Below are 20,396 nucleotides of genomic sequence, written 5' to 3'. Positions count from 1 at the left end.
CAAACGGACTCTGGTGTGGCAGAGACCCAGCAGCTGGTCTCCATGGCCAAAAGGTGGGCCACATAAATAACGATGCGTGCTACTCAGTGGCCTAGTGGGTAGAGTGTCTGCCCTGAGATCGGTAGGTTGTGAGTTCAAACCCTGGCCGAGTCATACCAAAGACTATAAAAATGGGACCCATTACCTCTCTGCTTGGCACTCAGCATCAAGGGTTGGAATTGGGGGTTAAATCATCAAAAAATGATTCCCGGGCGGGGCCACCGCTGCTGCCCACTGCTCCCCTCACCTCCCAAGGGGTGAAAAAGGGGATGGGTCAAATGCAGAGGACAAATTTCACCACACCTAGTGTTTGTGTGACTATTAGTGGTACTTTAACTTTAACATAAAAGGACGTGGCGGGCCACATTGGAATTATGTGTCTTGCGGCATTAAAATTATGGGACAGGCCAATTTGTTTTAAAGTGATGAAATGTTATGGCGGACCTTATGAAATGATGTGCCCCACATGAAAGTTTGTTCTTCAAAAAAATCTGCTCAAGTCTATGCTTTTATCTTTGTTCCAGGGAGGTAGAAAAGGTGTTGCGGAAATGGACAAGAAATGTGTGCAATTGCCATGCATTACATGCATTCATGCTGCTCTCTCTCTCTCTCTCTCTCTCTCTCTCTCTCTCTCTCTCTCTCTCTCTCTCTCTCTCTCTCTCTCTCTCTCTCTCTCTCTCTCTCTCCATATGTAGGTATATATGTATACAGTATATATATACAGTATATGTGTATATATACAGTACAGGCCAGAAGTTTGGACACACCTCATTTCAATGCGTTTTCTTTATTTTAATGACTATTTACATTGTAGATTGTCACTGAAGGCATCAAAACTATGACACCTGTGAAGTGAAACCCCTTTCAGGTGACTACCTCTTTAAGCTCATCGAGAGAATGCCAAGAGTGTGCAAAGCAGTAATCAGAGGAAAGGGTGGCTAATTTGAAAGAACTGGAATATAAAACATGGGTAACAGTTTGGTATGGGGAACACATATTCACCATTAATTAGTTGCTTATTAACATGCAAATTAGAAACATATTGGCTCTTAATTAGTCATAATTAAGTACTTATTAATGCCTTATTCTGCATGGCCTTATTATACAACCAGTAAGCCATTAACTAAGAGTCTTCCCTCAATAACCTCAGAATTATTGCTTATTAGTAACCCTAACCTAACCTTAACCCTTATATGTTCCCTTAGTGTCCAAATAACTCTAATTTAAGTCTTTGTTACTTTAATAAGCAAATAATTAATGGTGACTATGTTCCCCATACTAAAGTGTTACCAAAACATGTTTTCAGTTATTTCACCTTATTTTGTTGAGTACATAACTCTACATGTGTTCATTCGTAGTTTTGATGCCTTCAGTGACAATCTATAATGTAAATAGTCATGAAAATAAAGAAAACCCATTGAATGAAAAGGTGTGTCCAAACTTTTGGCCTGTACTATATATATATATATATATATATATATATATATATATATATATATATATATATATATATATATATATATATATATATATATATATATATATATATATATATATATATATATATATATATATATATATATATATATATATATATATTTATATATATATATATATATATATATGTATATATATATATATTTATATATATATATGTATATATATATATATTTATATATGTATATATATATATTTATATATTTATATATATATATATATATATATATATATATATATATATATATATATATATATATATATATATATATATATATATATATATATATATATACTGTAGATATATGAGGTTTCTCGTTGTCCCATGGGGTTGAGTTTTTTTCTTGCCCTGATGTGGGATCAGAGTCATTGTGGTTTGTGCAGCCCTTTGAGGCATTTGTGAATAAGGGCTATATAAATAAACTCTGATTGATTATTTCATTGATACATGGTCATGTGTTTTTCCCATGCACATTAAGGAAGCAAAGAATGTGTAGTCAAGATGGGCTTTTGTTGTTGAGATTTTCTATGTGTCCTCACTTCCCTGTAAGCCAGCATGCACTGCTTTTAATGGTTAATAGAGTCTGCATGTGTTTCCTTCATTGTACCACATTTTGTTTGACCCACACACAACAGTGTGGGTGCAAGTGTGTTTCTGTGCGTGTGTGTGCATGTGTGTGTGGGTAAGTCAGCTAAACATACACAGTGGTCGCACGTGTGGCGTCGTAAATTGCGGATTGAAAAAAAGCACAAAAAGGAGTTTGTGAGTGTGAACAAAATACCAGTGTGGGTGCACACAAACTACCCAAATGAAAATAGTAGCTCAGTCAACATTTTACAACTTCAATTTGCCTTTCACAACATAGAACCCACTTTTGTGTATTCAGACCATAACCAGATGTCCTCTTTTTTTTTAAATTTAAATCATTCATTCCTTCAGTCTGCATCCGTTCTTTCATTTTTCTGCAAGTCCCCCTCCTCTTTTTCTTGCCTACCTGACGCTCATCCGTTCGCCAGTCAGGTCACATTCACGGCCTCGTAGGCGGTGGGAAATTAAAAACTGCACATTACCCCTACACTCTGGTGTTAAAAACCTACACCACCGTGAGGTTTAAAACCTTGACTAAGAAGACATCTTTCAAGGAGGATTGTCGGTTGTAAAATCAGGTCTGTTTTTTTGGCGTGTACTGCCATGGACCCCTTTTGGGCCTGAAGGTCCAGAAAACTTCCCAAACTGTCATCAGGTCTTTGACATGACAAAGAAATACTGTTTTCAGACGGGCCCTTTTTGGGCCATTTTAATCAGCTGCAACATTTTTTAATTTTGCTACCTTCTTGGGATGAACCATGGTCTCGGTTTGGATTTTTAGCCACTTTTTCAGGTTAGGACTGGTAAAAAAAATGTTTTTAAACTTTTGTCATGGAGTTACAACAGTGCCCTCTTTGGGACAGGAGGTCCAGAAAGCACACCAAAAATGACCCCTCTTTAAAGTGATGTGTTTAGGCCATTTTGAAGTCCTATCTGTCAAAAAAGCAAACTTCTTTTAGGCCAGGATGGTCCAGAAAACTTCCCAAACTGTCATCAGGTGTTTGACGTGACAAATAAATAATCTGTTTTCAGACGTGCACATTGTGGGCCATTTCAATCAGCTGCTACATTTTTAAACTTTGCTACCTTCTTGAGACTAACCATGGTCCCGGTTTGGATTTTTAGGCATTTTTAGGCGGAGACGGCATGGCGCAGTTGATAGAGTGTCCGTGCTAGCAACCTGAGGGTTCCTGGTTCGATCCCCATCTTCTACCAACCATGTCGCGTCTGTTGTGTCCTTGAGCAAGACACTTCACCCTTGCTCCTGATGGGTCGTGGTTAGGGCCTTGCTTGGCAGCTCCCGCCATGTGTGTGAATGGGTGAATGTGGAAATAGTGTCGAAGCGCTTTGAGTACCTTGAAGTTAGAAAAGCGCTATACAAGTATAACCCATTTACCATTTTGGGGTTAGGACTGGTTAAAAAAAACAAAACACTTTTGTCATGGAGTTACAACAGTGCCCTCTTTGGGGCAGGAGGTCCAGAAAACACACCAAAAATTACCCCTCTTTAAAGTGATGTGTTTAGGCCATTTTGAGGTCCTAACTGTCAAAAAAGCAAACTTATTTTGGGCCAGGAGGTGCAGAAAACTGTCCTTGCCAGCAACCTGAGGGTTCCTGGTTTGATCCCCACCTTCTACCAACCACGTCACGTCCTTTGTGTCCTTGAGCAAGACACTTCACCTTTGCTCCTGATGGGTCGATGGGTTAGGGCAGGCGTCCAAAATCAGGCCCGCAGGAAGTCCCAAGTATTAAAAAAATAAATAAATAAATACATTTCTGTCTTTTCTTATCCACTTTGTACCGCTTGCTACTCTTGTTGTCTCCTAGCTGCTTAGGCAAATCATATTGTCTAAAAATGCATTTTCTCATCGATAACGTGACATCATCGCGCGTGCGGAAAGTGCGCTATATACAGTATATATCTAATACATATATATATATACATATATATATATATATATATATATATATATATATATATATACACTACCGTTCAAAAGTTGGGGGTCACCCAAACAATTTTGTGGAATAGCCTTCATTTCTAAGAACAAGAATAGACTGTCGAGTTTCAGATGAAAGTTCTCTTTTTCTGGCCATTTTGAGCGTTTAATTGACCCCACAAATGTGATGCTCCAGAAACTCAATCTGCTCAAAGGAAGGTCAGTTTTGTAGCTTCTGTAACGAGCTAAACTGTTTTCAGATGTGTGAACATGATTGCACAAGGGTTTTCTAATCATCAATTAGCCTTCTGAGCCAATGAGCAAACACATTGTACCATTAGAACACTGGAGTGATAGTTGCTGGAAATGGGCCTCTATACACCTATGTAGATATTGCACCAAAAACCAGACATTTGCAGCTAGAATAGTCATTTACCACATTAGCAATGTATAGAGTGTATTTCTTTAAAGTTAAGACTAGTTTAAAGTTATCTTCATTGAAAAGTACAGTGCTTTTCCTTCAAAAATAAGGACATTTCAATGTGACCCCAAACTTTTGAACGGTAATGTATATATATATATATATATATATATATATATATATATATATATATATATATATATATATATATATACATATATATCCATCCATCCATTTTCTAACCGCTTAATCCCTTCGGGGTCGCGGGGGGCGCTGGAGCCTATCTCAGCTACAATCGGGCGGAAGGCGGGGTACACCCTGGACAAGTCGCCATCTCATCGCATATATATATATATATATACATATATATACATATTTATATATATATATATATATATATATATATATATATATATATATATATATATATATATATATATATATATATATATATATATATATATATATATATATATATATATATATATATATATATATATATATATATACACACAGCCCGGCCCCCGGCCAAATTGTTTTAACCCAATGCGGACCCCGAGTCAAAAAGTTTGGGGACCCCTGGGTTAGGGCCTTGCATGGCAGCTCCCGCCATTAGTGTGTGAATGTGTGTGTGTGTGAATGTGGAAAAAGTGTCAAAATGCTTTGAGTACCTTGAAGGTAGAAAAGTGCTATACAAGTATAACCCATTTACCATTTTTCAGGTTAGGACTGGTCAAAAAAAACAAAAACTTTTGTCATGTAGTTACAGCAGTGCCCTCTTTGGATCCAGAAAAGACATCAACAATGACCCCTCTTTAAAGTGATGTGTTTAGGCCATTTTGATGTCCTTACTGTCAAAAAAGCAAACTTCTTTTGGGCCAGAAGGTCCAGAAAACTTCCCAAACCGTCCTTAAAAAAATCCCATTTGGGCCATTACAACAACATTTTTAACTGATACTAGCTTTTTTTTCAAGGTTTGGACTGCTTGTAAAAATCCCTTTTTAATGGAGATACAACAGGACTCTTTTAGAGCAGGGGGTCCAGAAAAAAACACCAAACATTACGTTTTTTTGGACCATTTCAGGGTCCTAACTGTCCCAAAAAATAAATGTACTTTAGGATGCCACCATTGCCCGTTTTGGGTCCATAAAATCTTTCAAATCCTCAAAACGGCACTTTTCAGGTGGGGTCGATTTTCAGCTGTTTCACCGGGTCCGGTCCTGTTGCAAAAAGGCCTCAGGGGTTCTCTCCGTGCACTCGGCTCTTTCATTTTCTCTTTCTCTGGCGTCAGACGATCCCAGGAGAAGGTCACTCGGGTGAGATGTCAATACAAAGAAGATGACCCCGCCCCCCTCCCGACCCGCACCTTTTTTGTTATTGTGCAGAAATTACGGATGGCCGGAAGAGCCGTTTTACCTCCAAGCTACAGATAACAGAGCTGCGCACGTTTATCTTCTTCAGTGTCAGGGAGGTAAGATTATACACCACTATAAGGCCACTTCATTGGGTACACCTGCACAATCTGAAAGGAACGAATGCTCACTTTTGTATTATTTTATCAGCATGTGTGTTTATTATTTAGATCGACTTAGGAGGGCCAATAACCTTCACCAGCAGGGGTGTGGCAATGAGCAACACCTTTTGCATCTCCATTTAACTTTAGGATACACAAGAAAACCCAAAAGAGAGTAAACAAATGATACTTTTCACTTAATTGTATTCATGTATCTAAAAGTTTACACATTGTGGCCAGACTATCAGAAACTCCTCTCACTATGATGCAATGCAAACTTTAACCACAGTCCAATGCACTGAGGCTGAGCATGTGTTCCTAATGTTTTGGCCAGCTGCGCCTCTGCCTGTGCCTCCAACACTTTCTTCTCCTTTTCCACCTCTCCTGTTGTCCAGGAGTGTGTGCATGTGAGGGAAGCCTTCATTCATTCATGGTTTCCATAGCAACCAAGCACACATTTGCGTTTGCATGGAGGTGAGAGGTAAGAATGGGACAGAAAGAGGGGAAGCCACACAAAAACTTCCCCACATGATGATGGAGGTTGGACCATCCCTCCCACAACCCCTCGACCCCCTTCTCTCACCCTACTTATGCAGTTGAGATGGGCGATACTGCACATTTTTGGCGTCGACCCGTTGTCAAGTAAATACTTTGGACAAGCCTGCCTGCATCGTTGCTGATACATTATTTGTCAATACAGTCATGATTTTGAATGCATTTTCATAATCATAAGAAATCGCACAAAACAAATATTTCATGCAAACACACAACAATATTTTGATCATGAAAAATATTTGTGAAACACATTAAACTGTGAATGGTCTGTATTTACAAAACCCAAAACCAGTGAAGTTGGTACGTTGTGTAATTCATAAATAAAAACAGAATTTGCAAATCCTTTTCAACTTATATTCAATTGAATAGACTGCAAAGACAATATATTTAACGTTCGGACTGAGAAACTTTTTTTTTGTGTGTGCAAATAATCATAACTTAGAACGTAATGGCAGCAACACATTGCAAAAAAGTTTGCAGAGGGGCATTTTTACCACTGTGTTACATGGCCTTTCCTTTTAACAACACTCAGTAAACATTTGGGAACTGAGCAGACCAATGTTTGTTGCTTTTCCCATTTTCCCATTCTTGCTTGATGTACAGCTTAAGTTGTTCAACAGTCCGGGGTCTCCGTTGTGGTATTTTAGGCTTCAAATTGCGCCACACATTTTCAATGGGAGACAGGTCTGGACTACAGGCAGGCCAGTCTAGTACCCGCACTCTTTTACTATGAAGCCACGCTGTTGTAACACGTGGCTTGGCATTGTCTTGCTGAAATAAGCAGGGGCGTCCATGATAACATTGCTTGGATGGCAACATATGTTGCTCCAAAAGCTGTATGTACCTTTCAGCATTAATGGTGCCTTCACAGATGTGTAAGTTACCCATGCCTTGGGCACTAATAAACCCCCATACCATCACAGATGCTGGCTTTTCAACTTTGCGCCTATAACAATCAGGATGGTTCTTTTCCTCTTTGGTCTGGAGGACACAACGTCCACAGTTTCTAAAAACAATTTGAAATGTGGACTCGTCAGACCACAGATCACTTTTCCACTTTGCATCAGTCCATCTTAGATGAACTCGGGCCCAGTGAAGCCGGCGGCATTTCTGGGTGTTGTTGATAAATGGCTTTCGCTTTGCATAGTAGAGTTTTAACTTGCACTTATAGATGTAGCGACGAACTGTAGTTACTGACAGTGGGTTTCTGAAGTGTTCCTGAGCCCATGTGGTGATATCCTTTACACACTGATGTCGCTTTTTGGTGCAGTACCGCCTGAGGGATCGAAGGTCTGTAATATAATCACTTACGTGCAGTGATTTCCCCAGATTCTCTGAAACTTTTGATGATATTACGGACCATAGATGGTGAAATCCCAAAATTCCTTCCAATAGCTCGTTGAGAAATGTTGTTCTTAAACTCTTCGACAATTTGCTCACGCATTTGTTCACAAAATGGTGACTTTCGCCCCATCCTTGTTTGTGAACGACTGAGCATTTCATGGAAGCTGCTTTTACACCCAATCATGGCGCCCACCTGTTCCCAATTAGCCTGTTCACCTGTGGGATGTTCCAAATAAATGTTTGATGAGCATTCCTCAACTTCCTCAGTCTTTTTTGCCACTTGTGCTAGCTTTTTAGAAATATGTTGCAGGCATCAAATTCCAAATGAGCTATTATATGCAAAAAATAACAACGTTTTCCAGTTGAAACGTTAAATATCTTGTCTTTGCAGTCTATGCAATTGAATATAGGTTGAAAAGGATTTGCAAATCATTGTATTCTGTTTTTATTTACAATTTACGTAACGTGCCAACTTCACTGGTTTTGGAGTTTGTACATTAGATGTCACATTCACCCATTTACACACACATTCACACACACACACTGATGGCGGAAGCTGCTATGCAATGTGCTAACCTCGACCCATCAGGAGCAATTGGGTGAAGGGTCTTGGCCAAGGACATAACGGCCGTGACTTGGATGGCAAAAGCTGGAATCGAACCTGGAACCTTCAAGTTGCTGGCACAGTCGCTCTACCATCTGCCAACACTACAGTGCAACCTCACTTTTCATATCATTCGGTTTTTGACGTAAACTTTCACCACCTCGGTTATCGTCCTCGTAGCCCATTTGCCTGCTTATTATTGCGCCTTGTCGAGATTCTGTGCTTTATTAAACTGACCACAAAGTAGGCCAATAGGGGGCCAAAGAAAGTCGCGTGTGGTAGCGCTTTGATAAAGAAGGTGCGAGAACTTGAGGCGAAGCGCGAAGGTGGTGTCTGCATGGGTTCTCCTTCATTCCGCACTCCATCCAGCTGTGTAATCACTCGCCATACAGCTATAGATGATATCTGTCTATTACCTGACACCTTCTATGTTAGCTATCTCTTTGTTTATAATGTATATTTTCTGCTGGATCTACTCTCTATTTTATACTGCCCTTTTTTTTTATTTTATTTTTTTGCTCCAGTTGTTACATATACTGTAATATTGTACATGGTCAGAATCAGAATCAGAATCAGAATCAGAATAGTTTTTATTGCCATTGTTTGAGAACGGGTTCACAAACTAGGAATTTTTCTTGGTGTAATCGTGCAACATAAAACACATACAACACAGATTTGGTAATAAAAAGAGCTGTAACTGAGCTATCAGATCTTGTCATATACTGTATACAAATATGATATAATATAATAATATAAGGACCTGCGATGAGGCGGCGACTTGTCCAAGGTGTACCCCGCCTTCCGCCCGAATGCAGCTGAGATAGGCTCCGGCACCCCCCCGTGACCCCAAAAGGGACAAGCAGTAGAAAATGGATGGATGGATAATAATATAATATATCAGTATATATTATATACTGTATATATAATATGTCAATATTACATATATGTTATATTTTATATTGCTACTATGGTACATTTTTAGTCTACGTATTACCTGCATTATCTTTTCCATCTTTACACTTTCCATCCTTTGAAACTGAGCTTCTGTGCGGAACAATTTCCCTTGTGGATCAATAAAGTTTGTCTAAGTCTAAGTCTAAGTCCAAGTCTAAGGTTCTCCTTTTCCTTTTATCGCCGTCTTTGCCAACAGGTTTTCAATAATGATGTTAAATGTTTATTTATTTATCACTTATATGTATTTCATATTTTTTTCTGCATGTAAAACTTTAACTGAGCTCTACGCAATGCATTCTGTGTTTGTATTTTTGTAAAGTCAACTTAAATACCGATAAGCCTATGGCTTTACATTTTGTTACATAGATATTTTTTATTTTGCATTCTATTTTAGTTACTTTATTGAGTCCACAACCCCCCTGGCGCTGTTTTGTATTGTTTTTGTACTTGTTTTGTTTATCATTTATTTATTATTTCTTGATTGTATGTAAATGTTGCAGATTATAAATAAACCATGAACAAGTTGAAAAACTTATTCGGGTGTTACCATTTAGTGGTCAATTGTACGGAATATCTACTGTACTGTGCAATCTACTAATAAAAGTTTCAATCAATCAAATCAAAGGTTTATAAAATAATAAAAAAAAAAAAAATAACAATATGAATAAAAGAATAACACCAGAACAAAAAACACAGATATTTCAGAAAATAAATGTATAAATGAAACTGAAAAATATATAATCTAATATTGCTCGTATCGAGCTAATATCAATATGACCTTGGTATCGACAGTGTCGGTATTCGGATCGACTCCCCGCCCCCTATTGTGCACGAGCGTGATCTGTACACGCGCGCACACACCAAAACACGCTCACTCTAAAGTCTGGTCTCGAGCAGGACTTTTCACTCCTTCCTTCTTCCTCCGCTAACTTTTCAATGGAAATTAGTCCCGTGCTCGCCACCTTTGCGTCCTCTTCTGCGCACTGATTTTGTTTTTTTGGGGGGGGGAGATTAAAAAAAAGAAAGTTCCGCAGCAGTCATGCTGGAGAGAATCAGCATTTCGGAATTCGTGGTCCTGACAAAAGAGGACCTGTCCTCGCCAGGCACGTCCACTTTCCAGGCTAAAATGAGCGAATGTCGGAGTACTGTTTCCACCGTGGAGGAGGTGAGTGATTGTGGGTGACGTGTTTACCTGCGTGTGCGTGCTGGCTGACTTCCGTGCACCTTGAGACCGGACTACTTTCCTTTCTTGTGTCACTTTACCAAGAGGTGTCTTTGAACGCACCTTGGTTCTACTGAAATGTTGTGTGTGTGTGTGTGTGTGTGTGTGTGTGTGTGTGTGTGTGTGTGTGTGTGTGTGTGTGTGTGTGTGTGTGTGTGTGTGTGTGTGTGTGTGTGTGTGTGTGTGTGTGTGTGTATTGTCAGCAGGAAAAGTTCAAATGCATTGTTTATTGTATAATGAATTGGCCGTGTTGACATATTAACGTCAGTGTTTGCAAACCTGTACAGTACTCTGTACAGGTTTGCACTCCAGTGGTTCTCAAACTTTTTTATTTTTTTACCACCTCAGAAAACACTTGGCTCTCCAAGTACCGCCATAATGACCAACATGAAAATACAGTAACGTAGAAGGCCCAACTATTAATTAAAGAGGTTTTACAAACCCCAAAACCAGTGACGTTGGTACGTTGTGTAATTCGTATATAAAAACAGAATACAATGATTTGCAGATCCTTTTCAACTTATATTCAATTAAATAGACTGCAAAGACAAGATAGTTAATGTTCGAACTGAGAAACTTAATTTTTTTATTGCAAATAATCATTAACTTAGAATTTAATGGCAGCAACACATTGCTAAAAAGTTGGCACAGGGGCATTTTTACCACTGTGTTACATGGCCTTTCCTTTTAACAACACTCAGTAAACGTTTGGGAACTGAGGAGACCAATTTGTGAAGCTTTTCAGGTGGAATTCTTTCCCATTCTTGCTTGATGTACAGCTTAAGTTGTTCAACAGTCCGGGGTCTCCGTTGTGGTATTTTTGGCTTTATAATGTGTTGACATTTTCAACGGGAGACAGGTCTGGACTACAGGCAGGCCAGTCTAGTACCCGCACTTTTTTACTATGAAGCCACACTGGCATTGTCTTGCTGAAATAAGCAGGGGCGTCCATGATAACATTGCTTGGATGGCAACATGTGTTGCTCCAAAACCGGCATGTACCCATCCATCCATTTTTCTACCGCTTGTCCCTTTTGGGGTCGCAGGGGGTGCTAGAGCCTATCTCAACTGCACCCTGGACAAGTCGCCACCTCATCGCAGGGCCAACACAGATAGTACCTTTCAGCATTAAGGGTGCCTTCACAGATGTGTAAGTGACCCATGCCTTGGGCACTAATACACCTCCATACCATCACAGATGCTGGCTTTTGAACTTTGCGCCTATAACAATCCGGATGGTTCTTTTCCTCTTTGGTCCAGAGGACACGACGTCCACAGTTTCCAAAAAACAATTTGAAATGTGGACTCGTCAGACCACAGATCACTTATGGTAAATAAATGATAAATGGGTTATACTTGTATAGCGCTTTTCTACCTTCAAGGTACTCAAAGCGCTTTGACAGTATTTCCACATTCACCCATTCACACACACATTCACACACTGATGGCGGGAGCTGCCATGCAAGGCGCTAACCAGTAGCCATCAGGAGCAAGGGTGAAGTGTCTTGCCCAAGGACACAACGGACGTGACTAGGATGGTAGAAGGTGGGGATTGAACCCCAGTAACCAGCAACCCTCCGATTGCTGGCACAGCCACTCTACCAACTTCGCCACGCCGTCCCCATGGTAAATGGGTTATACTTGTATAGCGCTTTTCTACCTTCAAGGTACTCAAAGCGCTTTGACACTATTTCCACATTCACCCATTCACACACACTTTCACACACTGATGGCGGGAGCTGCCATGCAAGGCCCATACAAGACCCATCAGCAAGGGTGAAGTGTCTTGCTGAAGGACACAACGGACGTGACGAGGTTGGTAATAGGTGGGGACCGAACCAGGAAACCTCAGGTTGCTGGCACGGCCACGCTGTCTTATCCACTTTGCCTCAGTCCATCTTAGATGAGCTCGGGCCCAGCGAAGCCGGCAGTGTTTCTGGGTGTTGTCGATAAATGGCTTTCGCTTTGCATAGTAGAGTTTTAACTCGCACTTACAGATGTAGCGACCAACTGAAGTTACTGACAGTGGGTTTCTGAAGTGTTCCTGAGCCCATGTGGTGATAACCTTTACACACCGATGTCAGTTTTTTTGATGCAGTACCGCCTGAGGGATCGAATATTCTCTGAACCTTTTGATGATATTACAGACCGTAGATCAGTGGTCCCCAACCGCCGGTCCGCGGACCGATTGGTACCGGGCCGCACAAGAAATTAAAAAAAAAATTAAAAAACTGTTTTTTAAAAAAAAAATTTTTTTTAAATGAATTCAACATAAAAAACACAATATATACATTATATATCAATATAGATCAATACAGTCTGCAGGGATATAGTCCGTAAGCACACATGATTGTATTTATTTATGTAAAAACATTTAAAAAAAAAAAATCTTTAAATACACCCCCCCCCCCCACCGTTCCGTGGGACAAATTTTCAAGCGTTGACCGGTCCGCAGCTACAAAAAGGTTGGGGACCTTGGATAAATTCTTTGCAATAGCTTGTTGAGAAATGTTGTTCTTAAGCTGTTCGACAATTTGATCACGCATTTGTTCACAAAGTGGTGACCCTCGCCCATCCTTGTTTGTGAATGACTGAGCATTACATGGAAGCTGCTTTTATACCCAATCATGGCACCCATCTGTTCCCAATCAGCCTGTTCACCTGTGAGATGTTCCAAATAAGTGTTTGGGAATCAGTCTTTTTTGCCACTTGGGCCAGCTTTTTTGAAACATGTTGCAGGCATCAAAGTCCAAATGAGCTAATATTTGCAAAAAATAACGTTTTCCAGTGTGAATGTTAAGTATCTTGTCTTTGCAGTCTATTCAGTTGAATATAGGTTGAAAAGGATTTGCAAATCATTGTATTCTGTTTTTATTTACGATTTACACAACGTGCCAAATTCACTGGTTTTGGGTTTTGTATTTCACGAGTATATTTAATATTTTTGGCCACTGTCTGTAACATTATACACTGTTTGAACAGTAACACTGTTTGAATATTTGATTAAGTGAATCTTTGGCATACCTCCAGATCAAGGGTCTGCAAAAACATATTTATTGTGTTTAGGTCAAAATTCACATATGTTATGTTTAAAATGTGTGTGATAGGTTAGAAAAACATGTATTCTAGGTTAAAAAAGTATGTAGGTTATTTTAAAATGTGTATATTAGGTAAAAAAAAACATGTATGCCAGGTTAGAAAACATGCATGTCATGTTAGAGAAAACATGTATTGTAAGTTAAAAGACATCTATAATAGGTTGAAAACATCCATGACACGTTAAGCACATATTTGATGTTTAAAAACAGGTATGTTATGTTAGAAAATCATGTATTCTAGCATTTAAAGCATGTTTCCCAGTTAAAAAATTAGTATAGTTGGTTAAAACACATGGATGCCAAGTTAAAAACATGTTAAAAATTTGTATATTAAGGCGACTTGTCCAGGGTGTACCCCGCCTTCCGCCCGAATGCAGCTGAGATAGGCTTCAGCACCCCCCGCGACCCCAAAAGGGACAGGCGGTAGAAAATGGATGGATGGAAGTTTAAACACATTCGGCACATTAAAACATGTACAGTACAGGCCAAAAGTTTAGACACACCTTCTCCTCATTCAATGTGTTTTCTTTATTTTAATGACTATTTGCATGGTAGATTGTCACTGAAGGCATCAAAACTATGAATGAACACATGTGGAGTTATGTACTTAACAAAAAAAGGTGAAATAACTGAAAACATGTTTTATATTCTGGTTACTTCAAAATAGCCACCCTTTGCTCTGATTACGGTTTTGCACACTCTTGGCATTCTCTCGATGAGCTTCAAGAGGTAGTCCCCTGAAATGGTTTTCACTTCACAGATCAATCAATCAATCAATCAATGTTTATTTATATAGCCCTAAATCACAAGTGTCTCAAAGGGCTGCACAAGCCACAGCGACATCCTCGGTACAGAGCCCACATACGGGCAAGGAAAACTCACCCCAGTGGGACGTCGATGTGAATGACTATGAGAAACCTTGGAGAGGACCGCATATGTGGGTAACCCCTCCCCCCCTCTAGGGGAGACCGAAAGCAATGGATGTCGAGTGGGTCTGACATAATATTGTGAAAGTCCAGTCCACAGTGGATCCAACACATCAGCGAGAGTCCAGTCTGTAGTGGGGCCAGCAGGAAACCATCCCGAGCGGAGACGGGTCAGCAGCGTAGAGATGTCCCCAACCGATGCTGGCTGTCCCGACTCTGGACAGCCAGCATTTCATCCGTGGCCACCGGACCTAAGCAACTCCCTCTCCATAAGGGAGAGGAGAGCAGATCAGAAAAGAAAAGAAACGGCAGATCAACTGGTCTAAAAAGGGAGTCTATTTAAATGCTAGAGTATACAAATTAGTTTTAAGATGGGACTTAAATGCTTCTACTGAGGTAGCACCTCTAACTTTTACCGGGAGGGCATTCCATAGTATTGGAGCCCGAATAGAAAACGCTCTATAGCCCGCAGACTTTTTTTGGGCTCTGGGAATCACTAATAAGCCGGAGTTCTTTGAACGCAGATTTCTTGCCGGGACATATGGTACAATACTATCGGCAAGATAGGATGGAGCTAGACCGTGTAGTATTTTATACGTAAGTAGTAAAACTTTAAAGTCGCATCTTAAGTGCACAGGAAGCCAGTGCATGTGAGCCAGTATAGGCGTAATATGATCAAACTTTCTTGTTTTTGTCAAAAGTCTAGCAGCCGCATTTTGTACCAACTGTAATCTTTTAATGCTAGACATAGGTAGGCCCGAAAATAATAAGTTACAGTAATCGAGACGAGATGTAAACGCATGGATAATGATCTCAGCGTCGCTTGTGGACAAAATGGAACGAATTTTAGCGATATTACGGAGATGAAAGAATGCCGTTTTAGTAACACTCTTAATGTGTGACTCAAATGAGAGAGTTGGGTCGAAGATAATACCCAGATTCTTTACCGAGTCGCCTTGTGTAATTGTTTGGTTGTCAAATGTTAAGGTGGTATCATCAAATACATGTCGGTGTCTAGTAGGACCGATAATCAGCATTTCCGTTTTCTTAGCGTTGAGTTGCAAAAAGTTAGTGGACATCCATTGTTTAATTTCATTAAGACACGCTTCCAGCTGACTACAATCCGGCGAGTTGGTCAGCTTTAGGGGCATGTAGAGTTGAGTGTCATCTGCATAACAGTGAAAGCTAACACCGTATTTGCGTATGATGTCACCTAGCGGCAGCATGTAAATACTAAAGAGTGCAGGGCCAAAAACCGAACCCTGGGGAACTCCGCACGTTACCTTAACATAGTCCGAGGTCACATTGTTATGGGAGACGCACTGCATCCTGTCAGTAAGATAAGAGTTAAACCAAGACAAGGCTAAGTCTGACATACCAACACGTGTTTTGATACGCTCTAATAAAATATTATGATCAACATTATCGAAAGCGGCGCTAAGATCAAGAAGCAGCAACATAGATGACGCATCAGAATCCATTGTTAGCAATAGATCATTACGGTAGTCATTTTTGCGAGGGCTGTCTCCGTAGAATGATATGCCCTGAAACCGGATTGAAAAGGTTCACAGAGATTGTTAGACGCTAAGTGTTCATTTAGCTGCTGTGTAACAATTTTTTCGAGGATTTTCGAGATAAACGGGAGGTGGGACACCGGCCGGTAGTTTACCAAGAGATCAGGATCGAGGTTCGGTCTTTTGAGCAGAGGGTGAATAACCGCTTTTTTGAATGCTAGTGGAACAGTGCCAGAGGAAAGTGATAAGTTTATAATATTTAACACTGATGGACCTAATAATACAAAAAGCTCCTTGATAAGTTTCCCAGGAATTGGGTCAAGTAAACATGTTGTTTGTTTTGTCCCATTTACACATTTTAACAATTCCTCCAATGTTATTTCATCGAAGAGAGAGAAACTATTTTGGAGGGCAGTGTTCGTCGTATATACAGTCGTATCTGTGTTAATAGAACCCAGTTGTGGCTGGGATGCGTTGTCTTTAATCTCTTTTCTAATGAGTTCAATTTTCTTATTAAAGAAATTCATAAAGTCATCTGCCGAGTGGGTGGAGCTATTGGGAGGAGTCCCTTGTTGGGTTAGCGATGCTACTGTACTAAACAAAAATTTAGGGTCATTTTTGTTGAGGTGGATGAGATTTGAGTAATATTTAGCTTTAGCTGAGGTAAGCATGCGTTTATAAGTTATTAAACTATCACTCCATGCTTGATGGAAAACCTCAAGTTTAGTCGCGCGCCATTTGCGTTCTAGCTTTCTACATGATAATTTATGGGCTTTAGTTTCTTCTGTAAACCATGGGGTACGCCTTTTAGGGGCCCTTTTTAGCTTTAGCGGTGCTATACTATCAATGGTGTCGCGTAGGGCGTCGTTAAAGTTGTTAGTGAGGTTATCAATAGAGCCCACATAATTTGGGAATGGTGCTATTACCGAAGGCAGTAGGTCAGTAAGAGTCGTCGTTGTGGCAGCATTAATGTTGCGGCTGCTATAGTAGTTATTATTATTATTATTAGTTTGTTGACAATGAGTCAGAACTTCGAATTTTATAAGGTAATGATCGGACATTACTTTAGTGTACGGGAGTATCGTAACTTTAGAGGTGGTGACACCCCTGACAAGCACTAGATCTATCGTATTACCGTTGCGATGCGTGGGTTCATTTATTATTTGTGTAAGACCACAGCTATCAATTATAGTCTGGAGCGCCACGCATGGAGGGTCCGATGGGGTATTCATATGGATGTTAAAGTCTCCCATTATGATTATATTGTCGGCGTGCGTCACTAGATCAGCAACGAACTCTGAAAATTAATTGATAAAGTCTGAATAGGGCCCTGGAGGGCGGTAGATAACAGCCAGGTGCAGAGGCAGCGGTGTGACAAACCTCATAGTAAGCACCTCAAACGAGTTATATTTATTATTTACGATAGGTGTAAGATTAAAGTTTTTTAGATGTGCTGCCTTGAAGCTCATCGAGACAATGCAAGAGTGTGCGAAAAAGTAAACAGAGCAAAGGGTGGCTATTTTGAAGAAACTAGAATATAAAACATGTTTTCAGTTATTTTACCTTTTTTTGTTAAGTACATAACTCCACATGTGTTCATTCATAGTTTTGATGCCTTCAGTGACAATCTACAATGTAAATAGTCATGAAAATAAAGAAAACGCATTGAATGAGGACAAGGTGTGTCCTGTACTGTAGGTTAAGCTAAAAATATGTTTCATTTTAAAAACATTTCCAATATCTTATGTCAAAAAACAGGTATGTCTGACTCCATCCATTCATTTTCTACCGCTTGTCCATTTTGGGGTTGCGGGGGTTGCTGGAGCCTATCTCAGCTGTCTGACTCATGATAAAAAATAATGTATCATAGGTTAAAAAAACACACCAGGTTAAAAAATGTGTCTATTTATTTAAAAAAACATGAATACCAAATGGTAAAAATGTGTATATTAGGTTTAAACAAATATACCTAAAAAACATGTAGGTTAAGCTAAAAACATAAGTTTTGTTTTAAAAACATGTTATGTAAAAAAATAAAAAAAAACATGTACAGCATGTTATGTTAAAAACAGGTATGTCTTGTTAGAAAAACATGTAGGTCAAAAAACATGCAAGGTTCAATATGTGTATATTAGGTTGAAAACATGTATGTTATGTTAAAAATGGGTTTATTAGGTTAAAACATGAATGCAATGTTAAACATATGTTATGTTAAAAAATTGTATACTTGGTTAAAACACAAATGCCACGTTAAAAACATGTATGCTCAGTTGAACACATTTGGCTAAAAACATCAATTGTTTTTAAAAGATTGAAAGTTAGGGCTATGGTGTTTATTTTAAATATGCATACAATTACAATATAATACATCGCCTATTTTCAGTTTCTCATTACAGCATGTCTGAAAAGTTGGGTTAAAAATGTCTATACAAGGTTATGTTGAAAAACCTGTCTTAGGTTAAAAACATGTATGTTGAATAAAACATTCTATTGTATTGAAAGGAAATTGTGTTATGTACGTTGAAGACCGAAATATCATCAATCTTTGTAAACACATCGTTTGTAGGAAACTCTTGACTTGTCTTTAATATTTAAAACAACATGTACGATATTTTATTGTTAGGTAAATATGTTTGGGTCATAGAAGACTCCAAATTGTCTTTACTGTTATAGCTTCTAAATTGTTATGTCTTGAGATCGACATGTAATCAAGTCCAAGATGTTCCCCAATTGTTGTCACACAGCATAGAAATATAACACGACTAGAAATGTGCATCTGGCACTTTTGTCTTTTAGCTCATTTTCTCTGAGTTTGTTGCCTAAATGAAACAGTTTTTTTCTCAAAAGCTTTTCTGCTGAAGGAAAAAACATAGGAGAGGCTGCTGTGAACTTTGCCATAAAGCAAATAATCCAAGTGTGCACGCAATTTTGTCCTTCCTCTTTGTCTTGTGTGGACTCAACACTGGAACATGTTTTTGGACTGGGCTGCAGTGACGTGTCAGCAAAAAAAAATAAAAAAAAATACCACAGCAGATGAATATAAGACGATGCAGTATAATTGGGATCGTTTTGCAAAAACTGGCACATAGAGTATGTAAAATGCACTAACCCCCCTGTAATTGAAACATGACATGGCTATATTTAGTGTGGGGCATAGTTGATTGAATGGTAAGGGGTTACTTCTGGTTATAGGGTTAGGCAACATCAACATCCATCCCCCACACCCCTCCCTCACGTAGATGCCACTGCCACAGTAGACGATAATGGTGGGTATTTTCAGTATTTCTATAAATAAATAGATAGAATCAGTTTTCTGTGATATGGAATCCTGTAAGTGCGTCATCGTGCTTACTGCTTACCAAATGGATCACGTTTTAACGACGTGAATATGCTTCTGCACTTTGGCGTCATGCAGGCAAACAGAAACGGGCGCACGCCGTCCAACTAAGTTTTGGATGCATTGCGCATTCAAAGGTAGGTTCCCCTGACCGCACAGCACTGGTGTGTTTACACTATGACGATATAGTAAACAAGATGTGTCGTAATGTGAATGCCAGGACATTCGTTTAGCAATAGCCAGAGGTGGGTAGAGTAGCCAACAATTTTACTTTGTAAGAGTACTGTTACTTAGAGTAATATGACTCAAGTGAAAGTAAAAACTAGTCCTCCAAACAACTACTTGATTAAGGCCCTGTCTACATTAAGCCGGATAACTCCTTAAACAAATAATTATTTAGCCTAAGCCCCATTTGAGCCACACTAAACCATCGTTTAAGGTTCCCCTCCTTGGATAATTTTTTACACGGGTAAGTGCGCCGTGTATTTCTTGAATCTCTGGCACTTAGCTTTGTATGGACTCATCGATCGTTTACAAATTGAGTTCGGAGAGAAAGTGACGTCAGAAAGAACGCACCATAGCCAGCTTCATAACAGACGCTTGTGGAAATCACACATGAATACCTTAAGAGAAGAAAACGCGCGATTGCAGCTATTTGGGATACAACACATCTTAGACGGCAACATAGCAATGTGAGCGACTGTTATGGATAAGGCCTGGAAGAACGGCAGCCTGGTGGGATATGTTTGTCAACACCTGTGTTGTGCCACAGGTTCAGCAAAAGAACTTTCGAATGTCCAGGTCAGCTGTGATTCTACTTAGCGATAAACTTCGTCCATTTGT

The 20,396-nt window shown here is 39.4% G+C and overlaps 1 protein-coding gene across 1 annotated transcript in view; it reads left to right on the top strand.

Moving 5' to 3' along the window:
• The first annotated feature begins 10,310 nt into the window (after positions 1 to 10,310).
• LOC133646252 (arf-GAP with SH3 domain, ANK repeat and PH domain-containing protein 3-like) overlaps positions 10,311 to 20,396 on the top strand; it is a 61,343-nt gene continuing 51,257 nt past the window's right edge. Inside the window, exon 1 of the mRNA XM_062041423.1 lies at positions 10,311 to 10,621. Within this exon, the coding sequence (XP_061897407.1) occupies positions 10,496 to 10,621 (126 nt within the window). The 5' untranslated portion in view covers positions 10,311 to 10,495. The remainder of the gene's footprint in view (positions 10,622 to 20,396) is intronic.

The sequence above is a fragment of the Entelurus aequoreus genome, linkage group LG03, assembly GCF_033978785.1.
Source record: "Entelurus aequoreus isolate RoL-2023_Sb linkage group LG03, RoL_Eaeq_v1.1, whole genome shotgun sequence".
In the NCBI taxonomy this organism is placed as follows: Eukaryota; Metazoa; Chordata; class Actinopteri; order Syngnathiformes; family Syngnathidae; genus Entelurus; species Entelurus aequoreus.
The sequence above is the reverse complement of the archived record's forward strand: the minus strand, read 5'-3'. Positions and strand labels throughout refer to the sequence as shown.